This window comes from Cicer arietinum, chromosome 7, assembly GCF_000331145.2.
Source record: "Cicer arietinum cultivar CDC Frontier isolate Library 1 chromosome 7, Cicar.CDCFrontier_v2.0, whole genome shotgun sequence".
Taxonomy (NCBI): Eukaryota; Viridiplantae; Streptophyta; class Magnoliopsida; order Fabales; family Fabaceae; genus Cicer; species Cicer arietinum.
This window is the reverse complement of record NC_021166.2, coordinates 21,276,877-21,290,514: the sequence shown is the minus strand read 5'-3', so window position 1 is coordinate 21,290,514 and position 13,638 is coordinate 21,276,877. Positions and strand designations below refer to the sequence as shown.

General features: G+C 31.7%; 2 protein-coding genes and 1 long non-coding RNA gene across 3 annotated transcripts; all 3 read left to right on the top strand.

Annotated features, from left to right (window-relative positions):
* Positions 1 to 1,456: 1,456 nt before the first annotated feature.
* On the top strand, positions 1,457 to 3,616 carry LOC101503789 (L-type lectin-domain containing receptor kinase IX.1-like). Its single transcript, XM_004509737.3, has one exon. The coding sequence runs from the start codon at positions 1,471 to 1,473 to the stop codon at positions 3,493 to 3,495; it is 2,025 nt and encodes a 674-aa protein (XP_004509794.1). The 5' UTR covers positions 1,457 to 1,470; the 3' UTR covers positions 3,496 to 3,616.
* Positions 3,617 to 7,532: 3,916 nt separating this feature from the next.
* On the top strand, positions 7,533 to 9,059 carry LOC101503451 (uncharacterized). Its single transcript, XM_004509736.1, has one exon. It carries the CDS (start codon positions 7,533 to 7,535, stop codon positions 9,057 to 9,059), a length of 1,527 nt encoding a protein of 508 aa, XP_004509793.1.
* Positions 9,060 to 12,179: 3,120 nt separating this feature from the next.
* On the top strand, positions 12,180 to 13,405 carry LOC101502399 (uncharacterized). The gene is made up of 3 exons (XR_190194.4): positions 12,180 to 12,456; positions 13,104 to 13,176; positions 13,293 to 13,405. It is a non-coding gene; the product is annotated as an uncharacterized lncRNA (long non-coding RNA).
* The last annotated feature ends 233 nt before the right edge of the window (positions 13,406 to 13,638 follow it).

Here is a 13,638-nt window from a genome sequence, read left to right as displayed (position 1 = left end):
TATATATATATATATATATATATATATATATATATATATATATATATATTTAATTTTAGTGTTTCTTTTTTTATTTTTTATTTGTTAATTAAATTTATTTTATTAATTCATGTAAAAACAATGAAGCCTCGTTTAACTTTCATAATGAGTTAAAATTATATATTTATGATGATATATATAAAGTGTATATGTTATGTATATATTATTTTAACATGAAGTAAACTTGTATGAGTTTATCAGTCAAATTCATAGAGGTAAAACGAGTATACTTGACCACTTTGTTTTTTATTTTTTTCTTTTAGAAAACAAATGTACTATTATATCATCATCTTGAATATTGTGACGAAATAGCCGGCAGCAGCGTTACATTTTGGGTTCGGATCTTACAATTGTATCTTCTTTGATGTCTCAGTTACTTACTTCTTTATTTTGCCAATTAATATATATTCACTTTGTCTTTTTTCTTTTATCTCATTCAATATTTCAATTTTATAAACTCTTCATAAAACAATGTGCCGGCCGATTGAGCCTATGCTATGAAACATTTTAATGAGTTTGACTAAGTCAACCAATATTGTATTCATTATCATTTTTTTCTAGGTTGAATGTGAGACGTGTTTTGTATATTCCATAAGCATTTGTCATATAAATGGGCAATTGTTAAAGGTGAAAGTGTCTCGTGTGATTTACTCGATTAATGCTTAAAAAAACTTAAAGTTCAATAATAACCAACTAAACTTTACGTTAAATTTATAGTTTTTCATGTCTTCATAGATAAAATAATCACTTAATTAATGTTGATTTGATAAAAATATAAATTGAATTTTTGTGTGATACCGACAACAATTGTGTTATATTAAGAGGAACTCACAGAGTAGCAACACAATCTTAAATGATCAGAGAGAACGAAATCACAAATAAAAAACATAAAAAGTTGATAAAGTGTATTATGTCCTTTATATTAAATGAATGAATTAAAGTTTATAAAATATAAATTATATGTAAATAGTAATAATAAATTCATATTACAGTAATACTTCGGAACTATACCGCAAGAAATTATAGCACATGCACCTCGATCCAATTGCCCTCACATTGGTCATACTCAACCTGAACAAACGTTGTCGTTGCTTTGATATGTAATTATAAAAGTTGTTGCTATAATTGAAATGAATGAATGTAAAACAATGCATAAAGGATAAATGGATTCATATAAACAATGCATAGATGCTCCCAAAACCATTTTGTAGAGGCAGAAGTTAATTATCAATTAGTAAAACCAACAAATATATATTTTGTTACAACTACCAACTACTACTAAGAACAGTTCCAAAAAAATGCTTATGTCACAAACATTAGTTAAATCAATTTAATTAATAAAACTTTGTATTCAACGTTGCATATAGTAGAGCTAAACATTGACAACAACACCATCATTCACTTCTTCTATTTCTCCTTTACCTTGCATCAATGGCAATGTATAATCAAACCAAAAACACTTTATTTTCCATGTTAATCATACTTTTCACTCTGTTCTATGCACTCTTCAACCCTGCATACTCAATTTCCTTCAACTTCTCAAACTTCCAACCAAATTTATATCTAATAAATTTCCAAGGTGATGCATTTTCCTCAAATGGTGTTCTTCAGCTCACAAAAAACCAACTTGATGGCCCCATTACAAGCAGTGTCGGTCGCGCTTCTTTCGATCAACCAGTGAAGCTTTATGATCAAGAAACAAAAAAGTTAACTGATTTCACAACCCATTTCTCTTTTGTCATGAAAGCTGTTGTTAAAACACAGTTTGGCGACGGTTTATCTTTTTTCATGGCGCCTTTTCAATCCGATATCCCGAAGAATTCATCAGGTGGTTACCTTGGTTTGTTTGACATGGATTCTGCTTTCAACACTAGTAAGAATCAAATAGTAGCTGTTGAGTTTGATAGTTTTAAGAATGATTGGGATCCTAGCTCTGATCATGTTGGAATCAACGTTAATTCGATCGAATCTGTCGAAAATGTTACTTGGAAGAGTAATATTAAAAATGGGTCAGTTGCTAATGCTTGGATTTCATATAACTCTACCACAAAAAACCTTTCTGTTTTTCTTACTTATGCTAATAATCCAACTTTTCATGGAAACTCTAGTCTTTCATATGTGATTGATTTGAGGGATGTTTTGCCGGAATATGTTAGGATCGGTTTTTCGGCCGCTACTGGTGAATGGATTGAAATACACAACATTTTATCTTGGTCATTCAATTCAAATTTGGAGAGTGGAAGTGGTAGGAACATCAAGATTGGTTTAGGTGTTGGTTTAAGTGTTGGTTTTGGTTCTTTAACTTGTTTTGTTGGTGTTTTGTGGTTCACTTTTTGGAGAAAAAGAAAGGGTCTAATTGATAATAATAGAGGTATTGATGCTTCTATTGATGATGATGAATTTGAGAGAGGAACTGGTCCAAAAAGGTTTAGTTACAAAGAACTAAGCAATGCAACAAATGATTTTGATGAAAAAGGAAAACTTGGAGAAGGAGGGTTTGGAGGTGTTTATAAAGGTTTACTTGGAAGCAAAAACAACAAAATAGAAGTGGCTGTTAAAAGGGTTTCAAAAGGGTCAAGACAAGGGAAAAAAGAATACATATCAGAAGTAAGAATAATAAGCAAACTAAGACATAGAAATTTGGTTCAACTCTTTGGTTGGTGTCATGAAAAAAATGAGCTTTTACTTGTTTATGAATACATGCCTAATGGAAGCCTTGATTTTCATCTATTTGGAAAAGGGGTTGTGCTTACTTGGACAACAAGGTACAAAATAGCTTTAGGTTTGGCATCATCACTTCTTTATTTGCATGAAGAGTGGGAACAATGTGTAGTTCATAGAGATATTAAGTCAAGTAATGTAATGTTAGATGCAAATTTCAATGCTAAACTTGGTGATTTTGGTCTAGCTCGGTTAGTGGATCATGAACTTGGTTCTCAGACGACTGTTTTGGCAGGTACAATGGGGTACTTAGCACCAGAGTGTGTAACAACAGGGAAATCAAGTAAAGAGTCAGATGTTTATAGCTTTGGCGTTGTTGCACTCGAAATCACATGTGGTAGAAGACCAGTTGAAGTGAAAGAAGAGGTTAAGAAAGTTAGGCTTGTGGAGTGGATTTGGGAACTATATGGTCAAGGGAAATTAAATGAAGGTGTTGATAAAGGGTTATTAAATTTGGAATTTGATGAAAAGCAAATGGAGTATTTGATGGTTGTTGGGTTGTGGTGTTGTCACCCTGATTATACTATGAGACCTTCTATAAGACAAGTTATAAATGTTCTTAATTTTGAAGCTACTTTGCCTAGTCTTCCATCAAAATTGCCTGTGCCTATGTATTATGCACCTCCTATGGAAATGTGTAGATTTTCATATACTTCAAATGGACTCACAAATACAACTAAAGGGTCATCCACTTATTCATCAATGTCAGCAGGGTCTAGAAAATCTTTGTTGTAGCAATATTGAAGTTGTGTTGTTATTTTTTAAAAGTGTTGTGTATTTGGCTTGTAATGTAGCAAAATAAAGTTTGAACTCAAATCTATTTTATGTAAATTACTCAAATTCTTTATGATTTATTTCAATCCTTATAGCTATGTTTGCAATATCTTAAATCCAATTGGTATTGTCCTTCTAATGTTTTTTTTTTTTTTGCACATGTTAGCTAGCAACTGTTCATGGTTTATTATGATCATGATCGAGAAAGTTTAAACTTATATTCTTGAATCATCTTGATTTACTTTGGATCTTCTTGATTAAATATCCTTTTACTATTGTTGAATTGAGCTCTGTCTTTATCTTAGCCACATTTTGATTATGTGAATTTAGTAATAGAGTTATTGGTACTAACTTATTAAATACTATTATTAAAAAATAATAAAATGAGTGATGTATATAAACAAATTTTGTTTAAGCACTCAAACGAAGGAGCTCTATTGATTCATGAGACATTTCAGCAGTATGTGTAACAAACTTTATGTTTCATTGTATCCCCGCAAGTACCAAAAAGCTCTCAAAATCATTTTTTTTCAAATTATCTTTTTTCAAATTGACGATTCTAAACCGGGTCATTTTATTCAAGACTTTTACTTAACACACATTTCACACAACTCTATTTTTGTATGAAATTTGTGTTTCAGTATTCAATCATATCATCAATTAATTATCTACAATATTTTTTGTTTGAAAACAAAGGTAACGTGACTCTAAATCTTTTTTTTTTTGTTTTTCTTTGTTTCGGTTTCTGAATGTTTGGTCGAATTGAAATGATTTTGTACTGGTGTGTCCAGATTTACCAATCTAGACAATGTCTTTACTATATCAAACCAACGTCAGGATTGACCAATCTAGACTATGTGTTTACTGCAACAAATCAACATTCAAATTGGTTGATCTGGACTATTTTTTTTACTGCATCAGACCATCTTTTCGATAACCATCATACCATTTCAAGTATGGAAGATTCTCATATTGATTTAAAACTTGATATTTCAGAAACAATTGTTAAGTTTCTTGATTTTTCTAAAAACTTCACTACTAATAAAAAATTTAGTTCGTGAGACGACTTGTTGAAGTAGGTTTAAGAAAGCTATCAAGTTATGATTTTTATTGTTATTACTAAGTCAAATCATGGGTGAAATAGAAGAAAAAAATTTCTTGGATTTAGGATGCAAAAGAGGTGGTGTGTATAAATAATAGAAGAATAAGTTCAAACACCAAGACACGGAATCCATAAAATGTAAGTGTTCATTCAGATTGTGGGGTTATCTGTATCCTCTATTATATGAAAACTTACTCTAGTTTGTGAAAAACACAATCATGAGATGACAAAAAATACATGGTATTTCCTAAAATATTCTTATGACTTTAAAAAAAGAAGGTATGACAATGTGACTACTTGTTGGATCATGATGGGAGTCATAAGGATCACCTACACAAGGCCAAGAGCAACCACATAAGTGAATTGAACACCACATTTTCACCAAAAATCTTTAGGCATTGGGTTTTTGGAGTCTCTCACTTATATGTTATTCAACCTTCAATTTTCTAAGCAACGTGGGACTTCTAGCTCACGCTTGCTATGAAACAATCTCCCCTAAAGTGTGAGTTAATTTCATTCATCTAGTTATACTCCCCTAAAGCAGAAGTGTTTTCATCCACATTGTTGGTGTAAGCCCTATCACCAATCTATTTTACATATATTATTATTCATATCATGAATTTCATTCATATATCTAATTTTGGATTAGTGCAAGACATCATTTATTATCTTATTAATTGTATAATATAATAAAGTCCTTATAATAGATAGATCATTCAATAAAACATCAAGTGTGATTTAATTATAACGTTGTAACACTGTTTTTAAAGTATCCATAGTCAAAGTATTATTGTTAATAAGGACAACAATAATACATCGAGACTATTATGTGAGTAGACAGAAAACCAAATGTCACGGGTCATAGATATGAGATATCAAGTCATCACATTGGTATAAATATTAGAGGTAATATTTATACTGGATTGGCCCATCATGAGAATGATACATAATCGTTGTATAAGTGTCATTAATGATTATCATGTCACTACAAGAAAACAGACATATACCTACAGAAGCTTATAATGACAAAATTAAAAACTGTAGGTATAGACAATCTATCCCCACAGATAAATTAGTTTTTGTTGGTATAGGTGTCTTATACCTTCAGTGACATAAATTTGTCACTAATTGTTATAGTTACACACTTAAATCTGTGGCTATAAACATCAAAATTGAAAAATATATATTTTTTAAAGGAGCCAAAATCTTAATTGTTTGTGAAAATAAAATTGTACAAAACTTTCAAGATTTAAGTCAAAAAAAAATTAATGGAGGCAAAATCCTAATTTTTTTAATGCACCCAATTTCAATAGAGCCAAAATCTTAATTTTTTCAATGGAGGTAAAAAAAATTCAATTGAGATAAAATCCAAATTTTTTCAATGGAGCCAAAATAAAAATTAATAGAGCAAAAACATAAATCAGTACCAAGTACCAACTAAACCCTTTCTCATCAAAACACCTAAAACCCAAAACTGTTTCCTCTTTCACCCAATATGAGCCCCAATCCGACCCTTAACCTCTGAGTCACGAATCCTAATCGTTGTCTTCTCTTTCTCGCTGTCAATCAACCAGTTGCACTCACCGTTGAACCAGTCGCGCCGTCAAACTCGAGCTGCACTCGCCGTCGAACCCGAGCTGCACTCGTCGTCGAACCAGTCACGCCATCTAACCAGTCGCGCCGTCGAACCCGAGCTGCACTCACCGTCGTTCTCACCGTTCTCGCACCACCGGTAATTTCTTGAACCACCATTTTGTACTGTTTTGAACCATTATGTATTGTTTTGAATTTCGCACAACTTGAACCTGTGGTGAGAATGTTCTTTTATGTTCTGTTCTAAACCCGTTAAGAATGTTTTGTTCTGAACCTGTGGTGTTGTATTGTTCTGTTCTGAGAATGTTCTGATGTTGTTGTTGATAACCTTTGATGTTGTTGTTGATGACCTGTTCTGTTCTGAGAATGTTCTGTTATGTTCTGATGTTGTTGTTGATGACCTAACCTCTTGTTGTTGATGACCTGATGTTGTTGTTGAATACTATGTTCTTGACAAATTTTTTGTTCATTATAAAAAAAAAAACAAGAATTTTTTTGACCCTTTCATGTTGAATACCATGATCTGATGTTGTTGTTGAATACCATGTTCTGCATTTTAATTTTCAGATTGTTAATTTTTTAGGACTTGCATCATCCATTTTCAGTTAATTTTTCCAAATGGCTTATAGAGAATGGATGTGTGATCCATCAAAAAAAAGTGAAGAATATATTCAAGGAGTTAATGAATTTCTTGAATTTGCTTTTCAAAATTCACAAATCAATGGAAAAATAATGGGCCCTTGTACAAAATGTGCCAATTGCCACTCTTATTCTCACGTATGTGTTTATGAACACTTAACAGATCCACACCATGGATTTCTTAGAGGCTATAGACAATGGATATATCATGGTGAAAAACCTAGAACTTCAAGTAGCGCTACTAAACAAAATGTAGAAATGGAGCATGACATGGATGGATTAGTTCATGATGTATTTGGAATTCATTCTACAGAAGAGCCAATTTTGTGGTGAAGGTCAAATAATTCCCGAAGTTAGAGAAAACTCTAAATTTTACGAATTTGTAAAAGAGAATGAGCAAATGCTTTACCCCAACTGTAAGAAGTATAGCAAGCTATCATTTATGGTACATTCGTATCATTTAAAGTGTCTTCATGGGTGGAGTGACAAGTCATTCTCCATGTTGCTTGATTTACTAAGAGATGCTTTACCAGAAGAAAATGTTTTGCCAAAGTCATATTATGAAACTAAAAAGATTGTTTCAGGATTAGTTTTGCTTCATTTGAATTTTAAGATTGTTAATTTTTTAGGACTTGCATCATCCATTTTCAGTTAATTTTTCCAAATGGATAGAGAATGGATGTGTGATCCATCCAAAAAAAGTGAAGAATATATTCGAGGAGTTAATGAATTTCTTGAATTTGCTTTTCAAAATTCACAAATCAATGGAAAAATAATGTGTCCTTGTACAAAATGTGCCAATTGTCACTCTTATTCTCGCGTATGTGTTTATGAACACTTAACAGATCCACATCGTGGATTTCTTAGAGGCTATAGACAATGGATATATCATGGTGAAAAACCTAGAACTTCAAGTAGCGCTACTAAACAAAATGTAGAAATGGAGCATGACATGGATGGATTAGTTCATGATGTATTTGGAGTTCATTCTACAGAAGAGCCAATTTGTGGTGAAGGTGAAAGGATTCCCGAAGTTAGAGAAAACTCTAAATTTTACGAATTTGTAAAGGAGAATGAGCAAATGCTTTACCCCAACTGTAAGAAGTATAGCAAGCTATCATTTATGGTACATTTGTATCATTTAAAGTGTCTTCATGGGTGGAGTGACAAGTCATTCTCCATGTTGCTTGATTTACTAAGAGATGCTTTACCAGAAGAAAATGTTTTGCCAAAGTCATATTATGAAACTAAAAAGATTGTTTCAGGATTAGGTTTGGGGTATGAGAAGATCCATGCTTGTCCCAATGATTGCATATTATATTGGGATAAATATGCCAAATATGAAGTATGTCCAAAGTGTAGTACGTCAAGGTGGAAAACAACAAATGAAGACGTACAAGGTAATGGAATGGAGACTTCTGAGAGGCGAAAGAAGATACCAGCAAAGATCCTTCGATGGTTTCCATTGAAACCAAGGTTGCAAAGGTTATACATGTCCTCCAAAGTTGCAGAATCAATGAGATGGCACCATGAGAGTAGATTGAATGATGGTTCTCTTAGGCATCCAGCTGATTCCCTTGCTTGGAAGAATTTTGACGCTCGATATCCAACATTTTCGTTAGATCCTCGTAATTTTCGATTAGGAGTGGCTTCATATGGTTTCAATCCTTTCAAGACTATGAGTATTACTCATAGCACTTGGCCTGTCATTCTAATTCCTTACAATCTTCCTCCTTGGATGTGCATGAAACAACCATACTTCATGTTATCACTATTAATTCCGGGTCCAAAAGGTCCTGGAAATAACATTGACATTTATCTGCAACCATTAGTACAGGAGTTGCAAGAGTTATGGGATGATGGAATTGAAACATTTGATGCCTATAAGAAAGAGACATTTCAACTTCGTGCAACTATGATGTGGACTATTAATGACTTTCCAGCATATGCTAACTTATCTGGATGGAGTACTAAAGGTCAATATGCATGTCCATTTTGTGGTATTGAAACTACCTCGCAGTGGTTACGTCATGGTAAAAAAATTTGCTACATGGGTCATCGTCGTTGGTCATCTCCCAAACATACGTGGAGATTGAATAGTAGGGATTTTGATGGAACACGAGAGCTAAGGATCCCTCCTAAAAGACTTGATGGGACTGATATTTTAAGACAAATAGATGAATGTAGATAAAAAGGTCTAGCAAATGGAGCACAACCTTGGAAAAAGAAGAGCATTTTCTTCACATTGCCTTATTGGCAATACAATGTATTGCGTCATAATCTTGATGTGATGCACATTGAAAAGAACGTATGTGACAACATTATTGGTACATTGTTAAACCAAGAGGGAAAATCCATAGATAATTATAAGGCACGAGCTGATCTTGTAGATATGGGTATAAGAAGTATGTTTCATCCTCAACCAAGTCCTAATATAACTACAGCGTGTTTGCCTAGAGCATGCTATCAAATGACTAACAAAGAAAAGGAATCTTTCCTAAGCATTCTCAAGAATGTAAAAACTCCAGATGAATGCTCATCAAACATCCCACACAAGATGTTTGGATTAAAAAGTTACGATTGTCATGTTTTGATGCAAGAGCTTCTTCTAGTAGCATTACGAGGTTCATTGTCAGATAAAGTCACTTCAGTGTTAGTTGATCTTTGCAATTTCTTCAAGCAAATTTGTTCTAAGGTACTTAATGTGGAATTTCTATCACGATTGAAGTCTCAAATAGTTATCACACTTTGTCAGTTGGAAACAATTTTTCTTCCTTCATTTTTTACTGTTATGATGCATTTGGTAATTCATTTGGCACACGAAGCCCAAGTTGCTGGATCGGTACAATATCGATGGATGTATCCGATTGAGAGGTATGTATGTTTATAAAAATTGGTTTAATTAAAAGTGTTAAACAAGTTTTTTTGGATGTTGAGAACATAAATATTTTAAATTTTCTTCACTTTCAGGTTTCTTCTTACTCTTAAGTCCTTTGTACGTAATAGAGCCCATCCAGAAGGATCAATTGCAGAGGGATTTTTGGCCAATGAATGTTTGACGTTTTGTTCGCAATATCTATCTGGGGTAGAAACTAGGTTCAATAGACCTAACAGAAATGACGATGAAGTCTTTGGAAGGCCATTAGGGATAAAGAAACAACAAAAGTTACGATTAGGGAAGAGGAAGAAAGTGAGTAGAACTAAACTTGACAAGAAAGAGTTAGCACAAGCACATAGATATGTGCTTTCTAGTTGTGATGCAGTTGCTCCATTTATAGAGTAAGTCACATATCATATTTCAATTTTATACAATTGAAATTTTTATTACATTTTTTTTAAACTCTATTATTGTTACTTTTAGAGAACACATTTTACATCTTAAGAGACAGTGTCGACCACGACGATTGACACAACTTGAATTTGACAAGCAACATGGTCAAAAATTTATTGAGTGGTTTAAACTCAGGGGGAGCATATAATTATTTAATTATTTAAATTTTACTGATTGTTTTTATATAGAAACTTACTATATTTCATGAAATATTTTAGATCCAGCGTATGGATGAACAAAAGAGCTCAGAAGTTACTCATGAACTTAGATGGTTATCCCGTGGACCATCTGAGGTAGTAAGAAGATACACAGGTTATGCGATTAATGGTTTTAGATTCCACACAAAGAAGAGAGAGAGATTTTTGAAAACACAAAATAGTGGAGTTGTTGTAAAGACAAAGACCTCAAAAGATGAAATTAATTACTATGGGGCAATAACTGATATACTGCTGTTGGATTATTCTGAAAAGTACAAGTTTGTGTTATTTAAATGTGATTGGGTTGATATTAATAAAGATATCAAGAAAGATAAGTTTGGCATGACGCTTGTCAATTTCAAAGTTTTAAAACATACTGGGAAAAATATTTATGATGACCCATTTGTGTTTGCATCACAAGCTAAAAATGTGTTTTATATATATGATGAGAGAAACAAGGATTGGCTTGTTATTCTCAATGCAAAAGTTAGGGATATCTATGATATGGGTGATGAGGAATCTAATGAAATTGAAGAAATTCATGGGCAACTAATGGGCGATACAAGTGAAGCTACTCAAAATGTTAATGATTTGGTTAGGCTTGAAGTTGAAGATGATAATGATTTTTTTGAAGTTGTTGATGTTGATAATATGGATGATGATGAAGATGATGAGGAAGACGAATGAAGTGTGTTCTAGTTGTGCATGATTATATTGTCTATGTTTTTCTTATACTTTTAGATTTGTCTATGTTTTTCTTATACTTTTAGATTTGTCTATGTTTTTCTTATACTTTTAGATTTGTCTATGTTTTTTGACTTTTGTCCAAGTTACTCATTTATAATTTTGTGTTAGAGAAGCAATGGCTCGAAGAAGAAAGTTAAATATTCGACATCGAGCAAGTGATAATGAAGGAATTCAGTCTACTTCAAATAATACAAACTCAACCAATGTAGAAGGAAGTAATGTTGCAGAAACTCGTTCTAGTCCTTGTCATGCAGAAGGTGTCATACATGAGTTTGTAGAATCTCACTCAATTCCCTCTGATATAGAAGTTGAAGAAGAACAAATTGAAAAAGGTATTAATTATATATGGAAAATGGAAGATGGTGATTTAATAATCGTTAATTTGGACAAATATGGTCGACCCATTGGTGAGGAAGGGACAACTCTAACTCGTTTCATTGGTAGCGTAGCTATAAGGTATCAATATGCTCCTATCGACTACAAGTCATGGAAAGTCATGCTAAATGATTACAAAGAAGAAATGTTGAAATTAATAGAGGTATTATGATTATTCATTTAACTAATAGAACATATTTTATTAAGAAGTCAATTGAGATGTATAATTAACATGTTTTTTAGTTTTTGGGGTCTAACATGTTTGATGTACAATGATGATGTTAGCACACTCAAACTACATCATAATATGTTGATAACTGTAAGAATACATTTAACTAATATAACATGTTTCTTTAACATCTCTTATCATGTAGAGTAAATTTGAGTTTGTTCCTCTAATAAATGACTTAACAAGAGAAATGTTAAAATCTGAACTGAATGAGAAATGGAGGCAATGGAAGGGTGATCTAAATTATGATCCTACTAAAACAGAAGAAGAAGTTGCATCTCTTGTACCAGATGATAAGGTTGACCCTAATCAATATCGTGGTTTAGTTCATCATTGGTATTCTGATGAAGGACAAGTAAGTCGTATATATTATGAGTAATATATTAAAAAGTTCATTATTTAGACTAATATTTTATATCAATTGAAGAAAATAAGTAAAATTAATAGGCAAAATCGTGCTAAGTTTAAAGATGTTCATCGTATGGGTTCAAAAAGTCTCCCAAAGTTTATTGATGAGAAGGTTTATTTCTATTTCTATTTCTATTTTTATGGCTTTAATTTAAATTAAAAATGAAATGCATTTAACTTATTTGTTTGGTTGTAGATAAAAAAGGGCAAAGGAGTGTTGTTTAGACGTAAAGAGATTTACATTGATACCCGCACTCGTAAAGATGGAATAATTGTCAATGAAAAGGCTGCAAGATTGATTGTAAGTTTTGATAGTAATTAAACGGTACCAATATATAAAATGTGTATAAATTAAGTTTGACAAAGTGCTGAATTTTATTTTCAAATGTATGATGATTGTATTGGGTTTTTACTTGACCTTTTAGGAGATTTTGTACTTGTTAGCCTATATGCAGGTTGAAGTTTTTTAATTGGATCTTATTGTAGTACTACATGCTTTGAATGTCAATTTCAATTTGGTATTCTCAATCATTAATAATTTTTATTTTATTTTTTAGGAAGAACTAAAAAAACATAGTAATGAGGCAGGAACTTCTCAATCAACCCAAGACACACAAGGTTCTATGTCTTGGAAGGATGATATATTTTATCAAGTACAATGACCTGATAAAAACGGACTTGTGCGATGTATGGGCAAGATTCCTCATTCTAAAAAATCGAATGTTTGTGCATCTAAAAATGAAGAGTTGCGCAAAAGAGTTAAGAATATGGAAAACTTGTTAGCAAATGTGATGACTTTAATTCAAAATCGATTTTCTGGAGAAGATGTTAATGATATAACACAAGCTGCAAGACAGGTATATCATAAGTTATCAATCTTATCCAACTAACTTCATAAGTTCCAATATCGTATTTTTCATAAGTAATATTTTCTATTTTTTGTGATAGGTTCCTGATGCTACTAGTGCTCAAAACCATTTGAATTCACTTAGTCCAAACAACAACGAAAATAATGAAAATGGTAATTAGATAGTATTAGTTAATTTTAATTAAAATCATTAACATTTTCTCTATTTTATTAGTAATATTTTTATGTGGAATCGTGTATTTATTCATTTGTTATTTTATTGATTGTAGGTGAAGATTAAAAGCTAATTTGTTGTTGAAGATGGAATATTGGCAATTTAGTGGACTCAATTTCTTACTGTTTTTTGAGATTGTTATGTATGACACAAGATGTCTATTTTAAATGTTAGTAAGACGTTTTCCACTACTAAGTAAAAATTCACTACAATGCACTATGGTGAACATTGTTTAACTATTGTTTTATCGTTGTAAGACTTTTATATTAATTTTTAATATATACAATGAACACCTTTTATTTTATTTTGAGTCTTAGATATATATATTTCATTGTATATTTATATTTGGTTAATTTTATAAAATAAATTTTAAATTATTATATAATTTTTGTTGATAACAA

Excerpts from the sequence above, each read along its gene's own strand:
- LOC101503789 (XM_004509737.3), top strand. The coding sequence starts at position 1,471 with ATGGCAATGTATAATCAAACCAAAAACACTTTATTTTCCATGTTAATC.
- LOC101503451 (XM_004509736.1), top strand. The coding sequence starts at position 7,533 with ATGGATAGAGAATGGATGTGTGATCCATCCAAAAAAAGTGAAGAATAT.